This window comes from Furipterus horrens, unplaced genomic scaffold, assembly GCF_987537825.1.
Source record: "Furipterus horrens unplaced genomic scaffold, mFurHor1.1.pri manual_scaffold_5, whole genome shotgun sequence".
Lineage (NCBI taxonomy): Eukaryota > Metazoa > Chordata > Mammalia > Chiroptera > Furipteridae > Furipterus > Furipterus horrens.
In genome coordinates this window covers 108,806,701-108,827,911 of record NW_028327175.1, presented here as the reverse complement: position 1 = coordinate 108,827,911, position 21,211 = coordinate 108,806,701, and the positions used below count along the sequence as shown (strand labels likewise).

Here is a 21,211-nt window from a genome sequence, read left to right as displayed (position 1 = left end):
ATACCTACATATTTAAGAAATGACATGCGCAGTGCTGTTCACAAGCAAAAAATTGGGAACAAGCCAAATAAACATTAATAGATCCTGTTTAAAATAAACTGTGGTACATCCACACAGTGGATATCAATGCTATTGAAAAGAGAATGAAAAAGCTGTCTATGTACCCACATGGATATCTGGTTAAGTGACAAAAAAAAAAACAAAGTGCAAAAGAATGCACATATATACACATAGCATGTGTATAGCATGCTACCATTTCTATAAGAAAAGGAAGGGATAAGAATATTTATTTGTGTTCATTATGTCTGCAAAAAGAAATGCCGAAAGGATAGATAAACCTTAACAGTGGTTACCTAGGACTTCCGGCCAAGATTGAGGCGTAGGTAGACATGCTGTGTCTCTCACCACAGTGAAGAAGGAACACAACTACCTCGAAACTGGACACAACCAGAAGCTCCAAAAAAATCAAGCTGCATGAAAGTCCAACAAACAAAGATATAAAGAAGAAATACTCATCCAGACAGGTGCAACAGCTCTACCTAAGACACAGAGGCAAGCACAGGAGCCTGTCAAGTTGAGGAGACAGAGAAGTATGGCCCAAAAGAGGGAAGGAATCAAGGTTCCAGTGGGAGAACTAAGTGACAAGGAGAGAGCCAACTGGACACAGAGCTCAAAACACTGGTGATAAAGATACTTACAGACTTGACAGGTACCCTTGAATATGGCAAATGCAGAAAAGAAGTGAAGGCTATGCTAAGTGAAAGGAAGGAAAATCCACATGAAACCAATGGGGAAGGGAAGAAATCCAGGGTTCAAAACAACAATTTGGAACTTAAGAAAGAAATAAACAGTCAACCAGTACAGAAAGAAGAAACAAGAATTGAAAAGAAGGAGGAGAGGCTTAGGAACCTCTGGAACAACTTTAAATTGCCAACATCCAAATTATAGGGGTGACAGAAGGAGAAGAGGAAGAGCAACAAATTGAAAGCTTATGTGAAAAAATAATGAAGGAAGACTTTCCTAATTTGGCGAAGGAAATAAAAAGACATACAAGTCAAGGAAGCACAGAGAATCCCAAACAAGCTAGACCCAAAGAGGACCACACCATAACTAAAGATAAAGAGACAATCTTAAAAGCAGCAAGAGAAGAAAGTTACCTACAAGGGGGCTCCCATAAGACTATCAGCTGATTTCTCAAAAGAAACTTTGCAGGCAAGAAGAGACTGGCAAAAAGTATTCAATGTGATGAAAAGCAAGGACCTATAAACAGGATTACTCTATCCAGCAAAGCTGTCATTTAGAATGGAAGGGCAGACAACAGGCTTCCCAGACAAGGTAAAGCTAAAGGAGTTCATCATCACCAAGCCATTGTTATATGAAATGTTAAAGAGACTTATTTAAGAAAAAGAAGATAAAAACTATGAACATTAAAATTACAACAAACTCACAACTATCAACAACAGAACCTAAAAAAGTAAAAACAAAAACAAACTAAGCAAACAACCAGAATAGGAAGTGAATTATAGGTATGGAGATCATCTGGAGGGTTATCAGCTGGGAGGCGGAAGGGGAGAAATGGGGAAATGGTGCAGGGACTAAGAAGCATAATTGGTTGGTACAAAGTAGACAGGGGTAAGTTAAGAATATAGGAAAGGGTGAAGCCAAAGAACTTATATGCATGACCCATGGACATGAACTAAGGGGGGTGGGATTGCTGGAGGGAAGTGGGGTTCTGGGCAGAGGGGAGCAAAGGGAAAAGAAATCAGGACAACTGTAACAGCATAATCAATAAAATATACTTTTTTTAAAAAAGTGATCACCTAAAAGTTGTGAGGGTCAGTGGGGTACAATGGGGAAAGGGAGTGAAATGTCTTCGTGCATACCTATTTGTATTGCTTTGAATTTGGAACAATGTGAATGAATTTAGAACATTACATAAAAAGATGCTGCAGTTCCATTGAGGGACTGGATAACCAGTCTTGGAGTCTACTCATTGGAAACATCAGAACCAATCCCTCCGCCTGTTCTGTGGAATAAGCCATGCATAGTACCTTCTGAGATGGCAGGAGTGGTGGCCACAGGACACCCGGTCTCCAGAGGCACAGAGGCATGGTTCTAGTGGCAGCCCCCTGGGTCCAGTGTTCAGTGTCAGGGAGAGTACATGTCACGTGTCCACACTGGTGTCTTCACTGTGCTACACAAACGAATGCCAGTGTGCCAAGACACCAATAGCCCGGCATTTAGTGCTGCAGATGGCTGTGGGGTGGGAGCCCAAGCTTGTTGCCTGTAGCAATGAACAGCCTCAACCGTTTGCCACCGCCCCCACCCCACATGCACCACACATGATATACTTTTTTATGTATGCTTACTTTTGAAGAAGTTTGGGAAGGAATGGGTTAGAGAACAAGCTTTAAAAGAAAGGGCCTCCCATTCTGACAGTTGTGAGGTGATTATTTCATTGTGGTTTTAATTTGCATTTCTCTGATTAGTGACATTGATCATCTCTTCATACATCTATTGGCCATCTGCATGCCTCTCTGAAGAAGTGTCTTTTTAGGGTCTCTGCCCATTTCATAATTGGACTGTTTGCTTTTTGGTGTTAAGTTGTATGAGTTCTCTATATATTTTAGAGATTAAACCCTTACTGGGTATTTAAAAAAAAAAAAAAGTTGTTGGAGGGCAGGGAACAACCTTTGTAAATGGAGATGTTGGGCTGGAGTTAGTTTCAGCTCACCCTCTCCTCACTCATGGCTGTTTGGTCCCCCCTCTCCTACTCCAGCCCTGAACTTGCGGCTCAGGGCTCCTCTCAAACCTCAGCAGGAAGGGCGGGGGTCCTGAAAAGCAAACTGTCATTGCCAAATTTCTCTGGCATGGCTGGTTGTGCCTCTGTGTAAGGGCCAAAAAGGATCAATTTATGGCGGAGTTGGGAAAGCTCATAAACTGTACTTTATTATGGAAAAGCCGCGGCATTCACCGATGCGGAACCTAAAAGACTATATGTAACATTTCACACAAATAAAAATTGGACTGACTGGCACTTCGGTTAGACTCAGAATCACTTGAGTGGCTCTCTTGATTCTCATATGGTCCCCAAGGCCAGGGCGGTAAGAGGGACCGGGGAGGCCACACGTACTTGCATTGGCGTTGGGGACGGGCACTGGCTGGGTGTAGTATGCAGGAGGGTTCATACCCTTCCCATCGGGGCCAGTCACGAGCCCCGTAGTTGGCCCAGGCGTGGGGGCAGGAGGCGTGGGGAAGTAACTGTTAATGGCCACCGTCTCTTCATAGGATGGTGGTGCGGTGGGCACAGACGAAGGCCCTGCAGTTGCCTGGTACAATCCCGGAGCAGACATTTTACCTAAAGAAAAACAGAAGATACCAGGTCAGAAAGTCAAGTGACATCTCTCTCTTCTCCATTCTCATCTTTAATTTTCTACCTGACAAAAAGAAAATTTGAGAAAATGCCTTGTGTCCAGCCTTGTCCAAAAGCCAGAAAAGGAGGTCATGTCCTTTCAAGACCAAGAATCATCACCTTAACAAGGATTCCCTAAATAAAGATAAAAGGTAAGTAATGACAACTGAAAACTGCCCAAACCTATAAAAAATCCCAAAAACCTATAAAATTCCAAGGGCAAACACCAACCAAATTTGAGCACAAGTTTCTTCACACTGCAAACCACCACTCAACAATGACCTGTCTTTCACATCTAGGTTTTTCATCTTTTTTAACCGCTGTGGTTTTTTACAAATAATGTTTCAGGTGCCAGAAGATATAAAGGCATCCAAAAACCAACCACAAGCTATCGCAGATAGAGTGCTGAACTAAAAAAGCCAGACGCAAAAAAATGCACACAGAAATGTACATGAAGTTCAGAAATGGGCAAAATGAATCATGAGACTAGAAGTGAAGAAAGTGGTCACTCTGGGGAGGCGGAGAAGAGTGTGGAAGGGGTGGGAGGGAGGCTCTCCTGGGGGGCTGGTCATGTTCTCTTTCTTCATCTGGGGGCTGGTTACATGAGGACATTAACTTTGTGAATATTCGAGTTGTGCAATTTTTCTGTATGTCAGTCACAGTTTTTAAAAGTACGTACACACACACACACACACGTGCGCGCGCGTGCGCGCGCACACACACACACACCAGTTCCCATTTTGAAAAATGAGCATTGGAGCAGCCAGGCGCATATTTCCTTTTGTGAGGGCAAAGAAAGGATTTTTTTTTTTCTCCTAGAGCTGATGCCCGCCTAGAATTACATGGCCTGCGCCCAGGGTGTGTTCCTGTCTGAAGGCCCACACTCACAGCCCCAGGGCAGCCGAGGAGCAGGACACAGTGCCTCCCTTTGTGTGGCTATGTTTTCCAATGGGGCAGGGCCCAGGCTGCTGTGTTAGAAGATCCATTCAAACCTGTCTCAGGAGAAATGGGGATATGAGCTCCCAGGGCAGCAAGCCACGGTCTGGGGGCTCGGACAAGCCTGCGGCCCCTTCCCACACATTCTGCTTCGTCTTCTAGAACCAGTGGGAAGCAGAGGCAGCAATTAATGCTGCTGCAGGGATAAGGGGGCAAATCCTTCAAGGAAGTTCTGCCATTAAGTCAGCATGAAAAAAGAGATTTCTCTGGGGGAAGAGAAGAGAGGGCATGCATTTCAAACTGGAAAGAGAGGCATGGGAAAGTGAACATGTGCAAAACAAAGTCAATAAATAAAGCTAGACAGGTTGGAACTGGGGTTCTAGAAATTTTTGAAAGTCCTTCTGAGGTGTTTCGACTTTATAAGCCTGTGCTGCCCGATGGAACTTTCTGGAAGGATGGAAATGTCTCTATTTGGGTTTATATGGTCACCACCAGCCACAGAAGGCTCTGAACGCTTGAAATGCAGCTAGTGTGACTGAAGAACTCAATTTTTAAATTGTATTTAAATTTAAGCAATTTAAATTTAAAATCAAATATGGAATTCAGTTACCAGAAAACTTTTTGTAAGTCTGGGACACCTCAGGTATATGAATCTACTTTTGCAAAAGCAAATTTAATAAACTCTGAATGGAGATCAAATGTTTTTGATAAAATTTTAGCATCAATTTGGGGTATGCCAATGTAAAATATACCTTGGATTTCAAAAACTTAAAAATGTGAATGTAAAATATCTCATTCATAATTTTTTAATATCAACTGTATGTTGAAATGATACTATTTCAGATAGATGGAGTAAAATATGTTGTTAAAATTCATTTCACCTGTTTCTTTTTTTAAATGTAGCTACTAAACAAGTTAAAATTACCCATGTGGCTCTTTCCTAGTTCTACGGGACAGCAATGCTATGGAGCAATGGAAGCTATGGAAGGTTGTAGAGGAGAGGAAGGTCTAGCCCTAGAAAGGGTAGATGACACAGAAGGCCTATAAGGGAAGCAAGAAGAAAACTGCAGGAAGTGCCTATATATGGATGGAAAGGTCAGGAGGGCAGACATCCTAGTCTACAGAGGAGGGTTAAGCAGGAAGGCAGAGGGGGCTTAACAAGATCACAGGCCGAGGCTCAGGGGTTAAAAATGAGAACATTGTGAAAAGTGGTTCAAACTGTTGCCAGGTTCCTCTGACATACAGACACAAAAATGCAGAAGAAGGACAAAGACCACAAAGATCAGCCCCAGAACTCGAATCTATCAAGCTCACCTCCGAAGTCTGCTGATGCTCCCTCAGGCTGGCCCCAGGCACTCCCCCAGCTGCTTCTGGCAGGGTCTGGGCTCCAGGAGTCTCCAGCTGGGGGAATGGGCCAGGGTGCTCTGCAGTAATTTATATCCACACTCTGCATCAAGGACGCGCTGTCCCTTCCTGTCTCAGGAAAGGCAGACCCCTAGCTGCCTACACGATTTATTATGAAAACTGAGTCATATTTTTTAAAAAAACCCACAAGAGCAAAAAACACCATGCATACAGCAAGCCTAAAATAGCCATGTTTGCTGTGGTTGCAATTGGAGTGCTTTGAGACAGAAAAATAAGGTCTGGGGTGCCCTAAATTGTGCAAATAGTTTGGGTCAAACCACTGGAAGTCAGTGACTCAACTCAGAAGTGGAATTCTTCTACTTCAAAACCACTGCCTCGCTCTCCAAAAAGTAAGAAAATGTGGCCAGAAATTGTAAAGACAGAACATACAAGTGTCAGGGGGTGGATGCCTTCTGTCCATGGACAGTAAAGAACTCCTTGTTCTGGAAATTAAGGCCCAGGGTCCCCCATTTATTGATCAGGCATCATCTTTCTTGTAGTCATATCTTGTTTCCCGGAATGTCAGGACAATGTCTCTTGGGAACATTGCTTTTGATCAAAGAGCCACATAAACATGTTTATAATTTTGAAAAGAACAAGAGCAACAAACTAGAATAGTAAAAAATAAAAAAAGAAAAAGAAAAAAGCAACAACCCTTAACTAGCTGGTTTGAAAGCTTTCTAAATAAATTTCACAGTATTCCTTCCACAGGCCCGAGGCCAGGAAATGCCACTTCACTCAGTCCCATTTCTACCCCCTCCCCATTTCTTTTCATCTGGCTTCCCCCAGGGGCAGGGGGCCCACCTAGCCACCCACCTACTCACCCTTCCAGAAAAGATTTGCTCAAACCGCCTCGTCCCCACCTCCTAACCCCCACAAGGTGACACTCAAGATCAGCAGTCTCTCACCCCAAACACACACACACACACACACACACACACACACACACTCTGTCACCAGAGAACATTTTGTCACTCCAATCAGGACGCCTGTGTGCTGAGGCGCTACCACAAAGCCTTTTGAGGAGCAAGGGAAGTGCTGGGTCCCATGGGAGAGCAGGGCTCTGGGCTAAAGTGCTCACAGCCCTCCGCAGGTCAGAATATTGTAAACAAATACCTGTTTTCCTCAACACTAATTGTTGGGCTTTACACCAAGGCGCCATGTGAATAAAACACCTTTTGCTCGGTAACAATTACATCTGATACTTGTGTCCCTTTTTCTGGGAGAATCTGCAAACCCTAGAAAAGCATCTCTGAGCTGAACTAAATGCAACGCAAAGCCCCAGTTTTGCATGTAATAAAAGCACAGCCTTGAGAATCCTGAGTGATTGGGGTGGCTCTGCAGAGCCCTGGTTGCCATGGTTACAGGGAGCTTTGTGGGGGGAAATAAAAGAAAAAACAAGGGGGTCTCCTTCTTCCCCCTTGTTGTTTAACTTCATTTTTCTGCCCCCGAGAGTGGTTTTTCTCGAGTGTCAGTCCAAGAAAACACGTTGATGGCCAGGCTCCATTCACCTTCCATGGGCCCGCATTTGAAATCAAGAAAACACTCAAGGTTGGAGATTTCTGTTTTCACCACCTCAGAATGGCTGTTTTATTAATTACTTCCAAACCAGAGAGGCATGCCAAACCCATATTTTAGATATGGGAAATGTGGTCAGGCCACTGGCAGCGGGTGACACGCACGGCCCCGCAGCCCCCTCAGGATGGCGGCCCCGCCGTATCTGCGCTGCTCTGGGCCCAGCGGTGTGTCTACGAGTGTGGCTGCCTCTCATCGGAAAGGAAAAGGAGGCATTTCCAACCCAGGGAGCTCCGTTTCTCACCCAAGAAGCACTGGGTTTGGCATCGAAAATTGGCTAGTGACCAGGTGCATAATCCTGGCCCCCAATTTCTCATCAGTAAATATGCCAATTGGAAATTTTGGGGTCCCTCACCGAAAATGTGCCTTGTTCCAAGTCTCAGGATGAGTTCCTTCATGGAAACAGTAGAGAACAGGATTTCTCCATCTTGTTTTCATTACAGCTGCCTCCCCCACTACACTCCCACCTCTGCCCCAAGGAGAAAAATTAAATTATCTTTAAATTTAATTAATTAATTTAAAGATAATTTAATTTCTGCCTAACAAGAGACCTGAAATACTAAGAAATAAGATTTCACTGAGTAGGGCTGAGTTTTGGAGGGCCACACACCACTGTAATATCTAAGATATTTTTTCACCTCTCCTCCCCACCCAAGAACCAATTTTCACTCCCCTGGGTCTGCAATGAGAATCCCCTGTGTGGGTCCAATGAGTTTCCCAAATCACCAACTTATTCATCTAGTATCTCTAAAACACGCCTCCTCTTTCCTTGCGGTCATCAATGCAATTGTCCAACCACATTTCCCCCTTTTACTGACCAAGTCCCAGTGCCCCTTAAATCTACGCATTCTTTTGCAGGTATGCCTGGCCCTCTCCCACCTTAATCTCATAAGCCACAACTGCGGGAGGTGGACAGGGTAGGGTGACCAGCCCGAGGACAGGCCCCTCTGCTACACTGGGGCCAAGCAGGGCTGGGCTGTCTGGGCTGACCAAATTCCTCCTGTCACAAGTCACTCGTCTGTCTGAGTCTTGAATCTGCTGAGTCCTCGCCCAAGTAAGAAACTGAAGAGTGCTAAGGGGTACCAGATAAGGAGGCTATTAAAACCTTATTCTGGCATCTTTGAGTCCAGAGGTTCTGGCCTAAGCAGAATCTACTGCTCTTCACACCCACCCCAGATTCACAACTGTATTAGCATAACTATATCAGGCTCTTACTTTGTTGCAATGGGCCCTGTAATTCGTGCCTTTACATGCACCATCCCATGTAGTTCTCACACCACTGAGTCAGGAATTATTATCATCATCCTAATTTACAAACAAAAAAACTGGTGCCCAGAGAGGTTAAGCTGTTAGTGCAAAGTCACACAGATGGAGTGGCAGGGCTGGGGTTTGAACCCATGCCCATCAGAATCCAGAGCACTTTAGACCTCACCATAACACTTCCTAGGCTCAAAGATCCAGACGCAATCAGCAGCCTCATTTTGCATATTCTGCCCCCAAGGAAAACAAACAGAAAATAAATTCTTCCCAGCCCAGATAAAAGGATGCATTTCCTGCAGTCTTTCACAGCACACAAACAAGACAAAAGAAAACAGATCTGTCTGTAATGGATTCAAGTAATTTTGTCACTGTGGGCGCTGCAATTCAAAAAGATCTGATCCATCGGCTTCTTTAATAAGGATTGGGCCAGGATATTAATGATCAACTAAAGGCAGAGGTCCACAAAGCCTTCCTTCTCATTCTGGGAAGACAAACAATAAAGGGGGGAATCTCAGAATTTCTAAGATGCAAATTTTGTGCAAAGCTGCATATTTAAAGTGATAGTGTAGGCTGGAATATCTTAGCCACATGCTGCAAAACCGGGGGGGGGGGGGGGTGGGGGGGGGGCCAAAAGCCTCTAGCCAACTGGGTCTCAGAGCAGCTCAGTCCCCGCTTTCTAATATCACTGTGTTGAAAGACAAGGGAAAAGCCATGGAAATCCTAGAGAGAAGCCACGCCTTTGGGCCCAGTGATCTTCACGCCCTGAGCTGATATTGATGAACTGATCCTAAAACCCTGGAACGTGGGAATAAACTCCACAATGAACCTCACTTTTAGCAAACTATCTGTTCCTCAAAAAGTTGGCCTAAACAGCTTTCGAGTTTCCTGAAACATACCAGGGAGAGCTGCTATTTCAGGCTCTCACCAAGAGCTTGAGAGTCGTCTCGCACATGCAGTGCCTGCACCCGCATTCATTCGGTGTTTCGGGAGCCAAGACTGGCAGCAGTCTGCCTGGAATCCTAAATTCTAAAGGAAGAATCCAAGTTCTGGGAAGTCTACAGATGGCTGGCTGGCGAGCAGCTTTATCATGGATAAGTCAGCTCAAACACATCACTGGAATCAGCCTTGAAAACATGATGCTAAGTGAGAGAAGCCAGACACAAAAGCCCACATCTTGCATGATCCCATTTGTATGAAGTGTCCAGAACAGGTAAATCCACTGAGACAGAAAGCACATCAGTAGCAGTCAGGGCTGGAGGGAGGGTGTTGGGAGGAAGTGGGGAATGAATGTTAATGGGTAGTTTCTTTGGGGGAAATAAAAATGTTCTAGAACTGGACAGAGGTGATGGTTGCATAACACTGTAAATGTACTAAATGTCACTAAATTGTACACTTTAAAATGGTGTATTTTATGTCATGTGAACTTTACCTCAACAGAAAGAAAAAACAGAAAGGCATTGCTGGAAACCTCTGGTCTCCATGTCACAAGCCAAGGCCTGCATGCAATCTGAGCCTCTAAATTCACCACCGGTCTCGGTTCAGCCTATCCAGTGACTCCCTTTACCTAAAATCAAGACCACTGGGGTCTTTCTGACACCCCCCAACATGCCCCACCACGGTGATCAAGGTGCCCAGTTGCCCACCGTGGAGGGGGCTCCCAGGACGCACCGAACCCCTTCTTCCCAGCCCTCTCACTTCACTTCCTACCACCACTGCAAATGCAGATCTTTTATGAAGCTTCAGCTTTGCTTAGATGTCTCCACCATGCCAGACACGCTCTTTCCTCTCTGTCCTCCTTTTCCTTCCTTCCTTCCCCATGTGTCTGCAATCCCCCTCACCTATTATATCCCAGAATAAATGTCACTCCCTCCAAGAAACAATCCCTGGCTTCCCAGGGTAGAAATCCTCCCCAAACTTCTCTACACAGTGCAGAGATCAAGGGTACAGGGTCTGGAACCAGACCACCTGTGGTCACATCCTGGTTCCCCCACACCCCACAGGCATGACGTTGGTGCCTCAGTTTTCCCATCTGTACAATGGGCACAATGGTAGTTTCTTAAGGTTCTTAGGAAGATGAAATGAGTCCTTATGAAAAGCACCCAGAACAGTGAGGGACACACAAGCACCCAGTATGTGTTAACTGTTATATAGTAAATGTTCCTCCACCATACTTGTCACAGAGCATTTTTACTTGTCTGTCTTACCAACCAGTCTATGGCCCTATAAGAGCAAGGATTCAAATTTATTAAAATCTGCGTCTTAGCACCTACAACCGGGTTCCAAACATCACGGGTGCTTCATAGGGTGGCCCACCATTCCAGCTTGCCCAGGGGTTTCCTAGATATGGGACTTCCGGTGCTAAAGCTGGGAAAGTCCCAGGCAAACCAGGACAAGCTGGTCACCCTGATGCTTCAACAAATGTTTGTAGACAATCCCTGGATATAAAAAGGATACCAAGCCCCGTCTTGGATGGCATCAAGATCTGGAAGCTGACATAAACGAGTGTCTTACCCTTAAGAGCCTCAACTTAGAATCTGAGAAAGCAAAGTTTTTAAGGGAAGATGTTCATCTGGTGACAGCTTCAGTCGTGGATGGTCTCACAGTTCAGCTCACGGCAACAGGAAGGTTTGGCCGAAGCGTGGTCAAATATGCTCCAGAACTGGAATCACTTAATTGGGTCTGGAGTCCTTGTTTTCTCCAGGATTCCTGGGGAAGTGATGTTTCTCAACAGAGCATCCTGGGACGTGCAGAAGGGGACAAAGTCCATATGTGGGTGGAAAGAACTTGAAAGGGGAAGTGTGGAGGTGTGCAAACACCAACAAGATAAGCTCAGAGAGAAATAAAAGTCTCTGAACCTCACTTTTACTCCTGGATGCAAGGTTGTAACATTGCTAGTATCTTTGCTCTGCAGAGGCTCTTAGTTTTTGATGGCATCCACTCCCGGTTCTGGTTGGGGTTACCAAAGTGGCGCTTCCTGAGACTATCATCCATCTGGATCGGGACTTGCGATCGCTGCCACCACCCTAAACTCAGAAATACCTGGTGCTACGTGTTCATTACCTGGTCCTGGGCGTGGCTCTAGAGCCACTTGTTGGACGTGAATGACGTGTCATCCATTCTCCAGAAACAACTATCTGTAAAGAAAATCTGGAGGCTCTAAGTCGCTTGTACCCTGAGATGCCATAACATCGGCAACTCCTGTTGACCTGTGTAGACAGGAAGGAGGAACAGAGTTCACACCTCTGCAGGTATCTCCATCCTCAGTGCTTGTTCAGACCTGGCGGGGACTGCAGGGATACTAGTGGTAGATGAGGGACTTATGGAATCTGGGGTCATTTTTCCTTCTCACCCCCATGCCTTCCTGTGAAATAACCAACAGGCAGTCAGAGCCCAAAAGCAAAGGAGGAAGAGGACACGGATAATGTCCAACACGGAGAATTCTCCCTGGACAACTGTGCAAGACACAAGGGCTTCATAGCAAAATCCAGTCAGAAAATGACCTGGTGAGGAAACCAAGGCCACGCCACTGAGCTCAGAGATGTCACAGGAGGGACATCTGTGCCCGGTGCCCAACACACCGCCACCCGTGGCATTTTCAGAAACACCTGCATGTGTCCCCCTGTCATTCACAAGACTGGACGGGTACCACCCATCTCTCAAGGGACAGTTGGGATGGCATGGGCCTTGGCCTGGCCTGCTGAATACTCAACAATCACTCTGAGAAAAGAAAGGACACAGAAGAATTGAGCAGGCAGGGTATGGAAAGCGGAATGAAAAATGCTGAGAAACAACAACAACAAGAACAATATTAAGAAAATTGAATTTTAACGCAGGTCGAATGTTTAGGAGCAGAAGCTCTGGCACCAAGATCCCTCGGTTCAAATTCCACCTCTGTCACTTCCAGGCAGGTTGAACTTGGCTGAGTTGCTTCATTTCTATGTGCCTCGGTTTCATCATCTAGAAAATGGACAGATGAAAGTATCTACCCCTCAGAGGACTGCTGTACTAATGAAGCCAGCAGATGCGCCCAGAACACTGGGCGCTTGGGTACTATAAACACGTTAGTTCTAAGTGCTTACAGGGAAGCTGAGTAAAGCCCAGGGAGGGGTCACTTGCCCACAGTGGCAGAGGTTTCACAGCCAGGAGGCGGGAAGACCCAGGCACAGACCCCATCACACTGCGTTCAAATCTCTCCTTGTTAAAACGTAAAAGCAAAATGCCCCTCTTACCTCAGCTCGATGGATTCAACCCCCACCATCAGCCTCCTTCCTCCCTTAGCCTCAACCTGTCCGAGCCCACCCTGTTTCCTGTCCTCTCTTGAAGCTGCCAGGCACCTCCTCTGGAAGGACTTCCTCATTTGGCCTGGCCTTGAACCTCAGTCTCTCTCAGCGGCTGCTGCTGACCCATCATCCCTTCTACAACCGGTCCCTCAGGGACTCAGGGGTCTGCAAACAGGTCCTGTGGTCCCCTCAGTCCTCAGCCCCACACCCATCAAGCTGACCATAAACCATCCCTAGACAACTTCATCTTCACATATGAAAAGGTGCTCCTCTCTCTCCAGAGCAGGAAGGTGCAGTTAAAACAACACAGAGATAGATGGTCAGGCTTAACATCATCGGTGAGAAGTCATGCGGACATCGCATCCCTGCACTTCAGCAATGCAGTCTTCCTCCCACACACCTCTGACCCCAGGCTCATCATGAGAAAGCATCAGACAAACCCCAGACTGGACAACTTTTTATAGGGGGCCAGGCCAGTACTCTACAAACTTTGCAACTTTTCTGTATGTCTAAAACTATTCTAAAATAAAAATCTGTGTTTTCTAAAAAAACTCACAACTGATACCAGGATATTTTTCACCCATCATTAGATCTGTCATTTTCACCCTGGAAAAGAGCAAAAGGCTTGGTCATGGAGATGGCCTGGTTGCAGATGTCACACAGGACTGATGGGAAGGTAAACTGAGGCACACACCATGGAAGCATCTACCAAAATTTAACATGTACGAGTCCTTTGACCCAGCAAGTCCCCCTCTAGGAACATGCATTAGACATAACCCCACGCAAGGGTGCAGTGACAAAACAATGAGCACACAGAGGTATTCACTGCAGTGCTGCTAGAAACCACCTAACCGTCCATCAGCAGGAAGCTGGGTAGGTCACTGATGGCCCATCCACCCAAGGCAATGGTATGCAACCATCAAAAAGGGAATGAGGACGTTTTACGTGCAGAAATGCAGTAATCCCCAAGACATACCATTGCATGAAAAGCCTGAACAGTGCTTATAGCAAGCCACCCTTTGTGTATAAGGACGTACATATTTCCTTATATAATATGCATGAAATCTCTCCAAAAGGATATACAAGAAACTGACAACAGTGGCTGCCTGTAAGCAGGGGAGGTGAACTGGAGATGCAGTGGGATGAACATTTTTCACATTTATACCCTTGTTGAGCTTTTGCATAGTGAACCAGAGCAATATTATATAATCAAAATTAAATTAAGAAAAATTAAATAAATTACATATATTTACCAAGTATAACTCAATGAATTTATATTTATTGCTATAGCTTTATATGTATAATTATATTAGGTTTATAATTAAATAAAATGAATTTAATTTTTTTTAATGGGGGAAAAAAAAAGCCGCCTTTGTAAATCCTTATCCGCCTTCCCCAGCCTCGCTTCCTATATCCTCCCTCTGGATGAGATGAAATCATCACAGCCCTCAGTCCCAGGCACAATGTCTAATGTCCCTGCCCAGCACCCAGCCCTTCAGCCCCTCCCTGAGTGTTTGTGGAGTGATTAAGGCTTCTGATCACTTCTGTTTGGTGCAAAAATGTGCACTCTAGCATTCCTGCTATATAATTCCCATGTTTGTACTGACCACATCCTATTTACCAAAATAAAGTTCTCTTGGCATTTTGTGCTATTGTCCATTTTCCACACGCCAGGCTCTGCGGGCTGACAGTAGGTGAGGCACTGGGGAGATAAGGACCCTGCCCCAACAGCCCTCAGGAACCCATCTGGGGAGGCAAAGTAAACCAACAAAAGGAGATATGGGGCAACACAAAGGGGAAACTGAGTCCAGGCTCTAAAGCAAGTGAGGATCTGGGGGGCAGTGTGGCCGAGCATGCAGACGCAGGCACACCTGTGTCCTGTGAGGAGGCGGGGGGGGGGGGGGGGCTATGGGAACATTTACACCACCAAGAGCCTGGCCTGGATGAGGTGGGCACCAGGCTAGACCTTCGGGGAAGGACCGCACACAAGGATTCTGTTTCATTAACCAGTAGCTTAAGAGCAATATCAAACCGCCCCCCCCCTCCCGCCCCAGAAGTATTCAACTCCTGCCAAGGAGAGTTCAGATTCTAAAAATAAGCCTCAAAACCTAGAATACTGGGAGAAACCAACCACAGCAGAAGCCACCCAACAACTCCCCCATCATTGTAAACTCACTTCAAAGGTCCCACGGCCCACAGCCCAAACCAACGGGGTCCTCCTCCCAGATTATGTCTAAACACAATGAAAACGCCATGCTCATAACTTCTGGTGTTGCTTCACTCTGACTGACAGCCTCTTTCAACATCCCTCCCCAGAATGTATCCTAACCATGTTCTAAAATCGATCCCATATTTCTCTCTGCTATCTTAAAATGTGCAAACATAAGTAAATAAGAAAATGCTTGTGTTGGCTATGCTATCCCAGGCTGCCCATAGTCCAACCTGGGCCCCAAGCCCACCTCTCCATCTGCTGATGCAAAGCTTCTCAAGACTGGGAAACCAGGACCCGGGGTGAAAGGACTTGACGTAAAGTAAGAGCTACTAGTTTCCTTGGGTGCCTCCTATGAGTACGGTAAACAACCTTGGGCACCTGCCTTAATAACATCTGTGTTACTTGGGAATCTTATATTTGCTTAAATAAGCGAATATTGGCTCAATTTTGGCACTATTCCAGATTACAGCAAGTACTATAACTGTCATGTCCTTGAAAATTATAGAAAACAATCGTCTCACCTTTAGCACGACGTAGTGAGACGGGCAGTAAACGTTAACCTTCATGCTCCGTGCAAGCCTGCCCCAGCCTGCCCCACTTCCCCTGACCTAGTCCACACCATCCAGCCCACGATGACACATGCCTTCCTCATGCATCCTACTTACTTCCTGTCTGCAAGCCAGATTCTGTTGTCCAAACTGGACCACATTACACTCCTCCAGGGCAAGCAAGGACTCTGCGCTGTGTTTCTCTGGATTCCCCACAGGACTTTGGGAAAGAAACACACAGCCTACTTCCTTGTAGAGCTGAGACTTCGCAAGCATATGTTTGACCTATATACACCACAGACGACAACGGGCATATTTACAGCGCCAGCTCTTTTGAAGTGTGTATTTTTTAAATGAAGAAAAAACAACAAGCCTTCCGTACAGAAGAATTCCAAATAATATGTGTAGATACTCTCCCTTCTAGGAGGTAAAGCTTAATCTCTTCCCTCCCACTCCCGGGTGTGAGCTGGATTTAGTATCTTGTTTTTAAAGAATAAATGAAAAGAGAAAGAGAGTAACTCTGCCGTGGAGAAACCTGGCAAACCCAACCTTCATCTAGAGATGAAGGGTAATGTTATTAGCAATGTCATGTGGCTATCATGGACCCCTGATGTGATGTGGTGTGGTGTGGTGTGATGTGACATGACGTGATGTGATATGACGTGACAGGAAGGGCACGTCACCCCTGTGTAATCATGAAAAAAAATCAGACAAATCCAATTTGAGGAAAATTCTACAAAATCCCTGCCTGATACTTCTCAAAAACAGTCACAAAAACAAGGAGAGGCTGAGAAGCTGTAACAGACCAGAGGAGGCTGGGAGATGGGGGATTAAATGCAATGTGGTGCCCTGAGTGGGATCTTGGCAGGAAAATGGGCAGCAATGGAAAACCTGTTGAACTCCAATAAGGTCTGGAGTTTGGTGAATAGTGAGGCAGCAAGGTCAGTTTCTTAGTTTGACAAATGTACTGTGATGACGATGTAAGATGTTGACAACAGGGGAGCTGGATAAGGGCATATGGAAACTCCTGTATTAACTGCAACTTTCCTGCAAATCTAAAATTAAACTGTAAGGTGAACTGGGGCAGGCAGGCCTCACCCGAAGACATTCAAGTTCAATTTTTAAAATACACATATTAAAAAAGTTTGTTTGTTTTTTAAGTATTTTTAAGTGTCTTTTGGTTAAACATGAAAGATTAAGTGAAGATGGAGTTTCTAATATTTCTAATTGGGGAAGTTTAAAAAGAAAAAGGTATCCCCAAATTTAAGTGAATGATCAGGTCTTAAATTTTAAGGAATCTCCAAAACTTCTCTTAGCTGAAGGCACATTGACATTCCACAAATATGAACCCCCTTTTCTTAAGATGTATACTTCAAAACTCTAGCAAAGTGGTCTTAACCACATATTAAGTAATAAACTCTTCTAAAAATACATCTTCATGTTGTGTATAGAACTGTTTTCTAGATTTAGGTATCAGACCAACATAAAGAAGGGCCAGGTCTCCAGAGAGAATATAAAGTAGTGTTTTCACCACCAACTTAATCCTCTAAAATCAGTTGTTTCAGGAAGAAAAAAAGAAAGATTATTCAATTCCACTCACCGCCTCCACCCTCCAGCCCCAGAAAAGAAACCAGGGAGACATCCTGGAATATGTGCATAACAGAAATGACCCCAGGAGACCCCAGGAAAAAGAGGGATTCCTTCAGCAAAAGGGCACACACGCAAATTGTCAGGTCTCTGGAAAAAAATAGCCTAGTTTGTACACAAGGCAGAGGACCAGCTTGGAAAGGCCCAAAATGTCTGGTCTTTTATGGTCTCTGGAGAAAAATGTTCTTTACAATAATGTGAAACCTGATTACAAAAGCCCTAAGGAAGTCTTTGACTTGTACATTTATTAAATTGAGTATTGCTTAAAGTTCTTAAAGCAAGGGCCACTGGCTAGCCATCTTTAACACACAAAAACTCTGCAGTGCTGTTTTTGTTGTAATGGAATTTAACCTGCATATGGCTCCAGAAAATGTCCAACATAAATGGCGTTTCTTAAACTCTAAGTTAATAAGGAGGAAGAATTTAGACAAAAGAGGGAATTGAAATCTCCTATTATCTTCGGGAAAGGAAGTGAGAAATTATACCATGGTTGTTAGGCTATTTGACCCCTCTTTCCCCTACAACAAATTCAAATTTAGTACACTTCCATAAAAATACAGAAGCTCATAGTGAAATATTTCAGAGAAACGCTTTCAAATTCCATCTTCTGAATTCAGTTTGTTTCTGCAGGGCGACAGATTCCACAAGTCAGAGATAAAGTTACCACAATCTGAAAGCCAGGTTCAAACATGGCGCAAGTACAAATTACAGTGAATTGTGGAATGGAAAATGCTTCCATCGGGGAGTTGGGCCTCTCCCCCAGAATCAGAGAGGGCAATTTCCCTCTGGATTCCTGGTGAAACCACATCCCTGGTTTCCACATGGAATGATGGGTTTTGAAGAAACGGTGCAATGAGAACATTAATGGGACTGTATCAAGAAACAAAATTGTGTGTATCCTGATTGCAACTTCATAAAAAAACAGGCAGCATGACAAAAGACCAAACCACTGAATTTAAATTAAAAAAAAAAAAAAGCTAGCTATTCATTAATTATGCCTCCTTTTCTTCTTTATCTCCCACTCTTTCTGTAATATTATTTTTTATATAACATTAAAAAATATCAGTGCATCATCTATGAATAACCTCCCTGGACTCAAGGTTCAGGTGAGTCAATGCTAAATTCTTAAATTCATCCCAGGAACTCTGTCAATTCTAAAGCTCCATGAGCTATGTAGCTTGAATTCTCCATCACTATATTCTCTGAAGTTAGCACCACCATTCAAGAAGAAAGTGACAAAGAAGAAAGTGCCTCAGGTTTTCTGGATCATGGTGAATTAACTTCTACTTCCTAGGAGGTGAGCAGGAAATCACTACAGATACTCTCGATTCTGTCCATGCCTTAAACCCTATGAAATTACACACCGTTCTTCTGAAATATAAGTTGAAGGGACAACTTCATTAGTTATGAAAGTGTTATCACAGCTGCCCAAAGTGCCAATGCAGATTCAAACAACAAGATGAAATTTTGAGGACTCAGGAAAGTACCACTTTAAGCTCAAATAACAACTTTATGTAAGTAAACACATTTCAAGTGCAGAACAGGCCATGGGCGGCCAAATGGGCCACAAAGACATCACAAACACATCTGTACTAAAGAAAGACAGAGTTAAGGAGGTCTATTTGCCTGATGAGATGAATCACCTCGTCCATAGGGCTCTTTTTGCCTCAGCATAAGCAAAAACAGGACAAGTCACAGTACCAAGACTCTAGGACTTCCTCACGTGGACCTTCTTTTCTTCCACTGTCACTACTGCTTTGGGGAGATTCATCTTAAGTCCCTGATAGGCACCAGCCTCTTCTCAGAATGGCATTACAAACACCTCTCGTCAGCGGGGATGGTCAGTGGCCACAATGGATGCAGTTTATGTCCCTGAAAATTAACTTAGGCTGGAAATACCTCTGGCTCCTTTCTCAATGGTTCCCCTTCTACTGTCCTCAACCCTGGCAATGTCTGTGCCTCCTCCAAAGCTTTGCTGAGGCTCTTCTGCAAATGGTGGAATGCTGCCCACCATGTCTACATGTCCCTCTGCCAAATGTGCTCAGGCCTCAGGTTTGCTACTAAGCTTTCCCTGGTTAACCTGGCCCCATGCTCGTAGCAACCTCCCTTTTGTTCCTCCCAACCCCCTTCCTAGCCTTAGTGAGCAATGGCTCTGTCACCTGTGTGTTTCCAATTTCCACCCACAGCATAAACCCCTCAGGACCAGGAGCCATTTCTTCTGTGTCCTTTCCAGAGCAAGGAAAGCACTTGATTTCCCCACAGCCAGTCTATAAAAAGGACTGAAGGAAGGATGGGAAATATACTCACCAAAGAGAGTGAATTACTTCATCTAGTATTTTGGAGACTTTACAAATTGATCCTCCATCTCAGATCAGTCACCAAGTCACTTATTCCACAGAAACATTACAACAAAGATACTTTCTCAAATGTGAATAAAAGCATCTATTATTAATGCCTTAAAGTAATAGGAAAGAGGGAAGATGGGCCTCTCCCTTAGATCTACCGTGTTTCTTAGAGTCTGCTACACATTAGATCCCAAAGCAGGGCTGTCTGAGAGGAAGACCAAGTGCAACATGGGTGTTATTCTACGCCAGGTAGAACTGGATTCTGATCCAACTATGATAAAACCAAACACAGTGGTAGAATCCTAGATACAAGCTCTCTTTACAGGTATCCAGGTTAGTCCTATTTTAAAAGAGCCATCCTGAGACGGCTCCAGGTGGGGGTAGTAAAGTGAGGCACACATTAATGCAAACCATGGTTTTCCTTAAAAGGGCCCCAGGAGAACCGCAGGGCCAACCTTCGTCCTAGGCAGCCCCTGAACCAGCACCAAGGCCTAGGGGAGGGGTTTATCCCGAATGGAAAGTCTGATAGGAGAGTCTAACCTAATGAGTTGAACAGGAAGGCCCTGTAGCTTCCAGGAACTGGATTTCCCAACTACCAAAGTACAGCCCAACAGTGAACGAACGACATCAGCCCCACTATCCCAAAGCACAGAAGCAACCAGAAAACTAGCGAACGTCCAAGTGGCCTGATCCCTGGATATGGACCTTCCAGGATTCACCATTTCCCCAGCACCTCCCCTCCCTGACCTTATGAGGAGGAGCTCCAGGCATAACACCCAACCCACTACCCAGGCCCACACTGATCTGCAAAGCTGAGGGAAAGGCACCCTTCAGCTTGGCGGGAGGGGCAGTGTCCACCTCTGCCACATATTCCCTTGCCTGTGCCACCAGCACGCACCCGGCATGGGTCTGGGTAGATTCCTGCGCTCACAGGGTGCCAATCTGACCCCGGGAGAGGGGGCCTGGCGGGCCAAGGCTCCCTTCCAGTTGTGTCCCGATTTTCGCCCCAAACCCTGTGGTGTCCATATAGGCGCCCACTGAGGGTGGTACTGGATTCTGCGTAGATCCCCTGGGGCAGGGGCAACAACGTATATGCCATGGACCCTATAAGCTATATTTTGGGACCTGCGTCCGGATACTCGTTGGGTTTTGTTGTTTGTTTTGGTTTTGTTTCTGAATTCCTTGGTGATGATTCTAGAAACCTCAACTTTAAGATCGCAGCCACCGAGCGAATCGCAACGTTCCTGAAAAGCCTCGGGACGTCCTTTCCGGGAAGGGGACACCGCGGACCCGAAGGGGGGCGCTTTGAGGCTGGGGCCGGGCGACCCCACCGCGCGCGATCCCCAGGCGATCGGCTCGCCCAGGGGCGCAGTATCGGAACACAGCCTGTCCCACAGCCGAGACAAGCGCTGGAAGGCTGGAAACGGGCCCGCGCCGGCCCTGCGAGAAAGTTCTCGCCGGACCCCTGCGCCCTCCACCCCGAGTCGAACCCCGGGACCCTCCAGGGTCATCGGCCGCCACGACCGGCGCGATGCCCCGGGTCTCCCGGCCTCAGCTGCTCCCGAGCCGCGAGCAGGTGCTGCGCCACAGGG

The 21,211-nt window shown here is 45.6% G+C and overlaps 1 protein-coding gene across 3 annotated transcripts in view; it reads right to left on the bottom strand.

The window, feature by feature from the left end:
* The window catches only part of LITAF (lipopolysaccharide induced TNF factor), a 39,368-nt gene that overhangs the window by 8,101 nt on the left and 10,056 nt on the right, over nucleotides 1-21,211 (bottom strand). For 2 of the 3 annotated variants that reach the window (XM_090277009.1, XM_090277007.1), the window contains exon 2: nucleotides 3,134-3,358. In XM_090277009.1, coding sequence (XP_090133135.1) covers nucleotides 3,134-3,353 — 220 coding nt within the window. In that variant the 5' untranslated portion in view covers nucleotides 3,354-3,358. The remainder of the gene's footprint in view (nucleotides 1-3,133; nucleotides 3,359-21,211) is intronic. The other variant, XM_090277010.1, reaches the window with a different exon arrangement.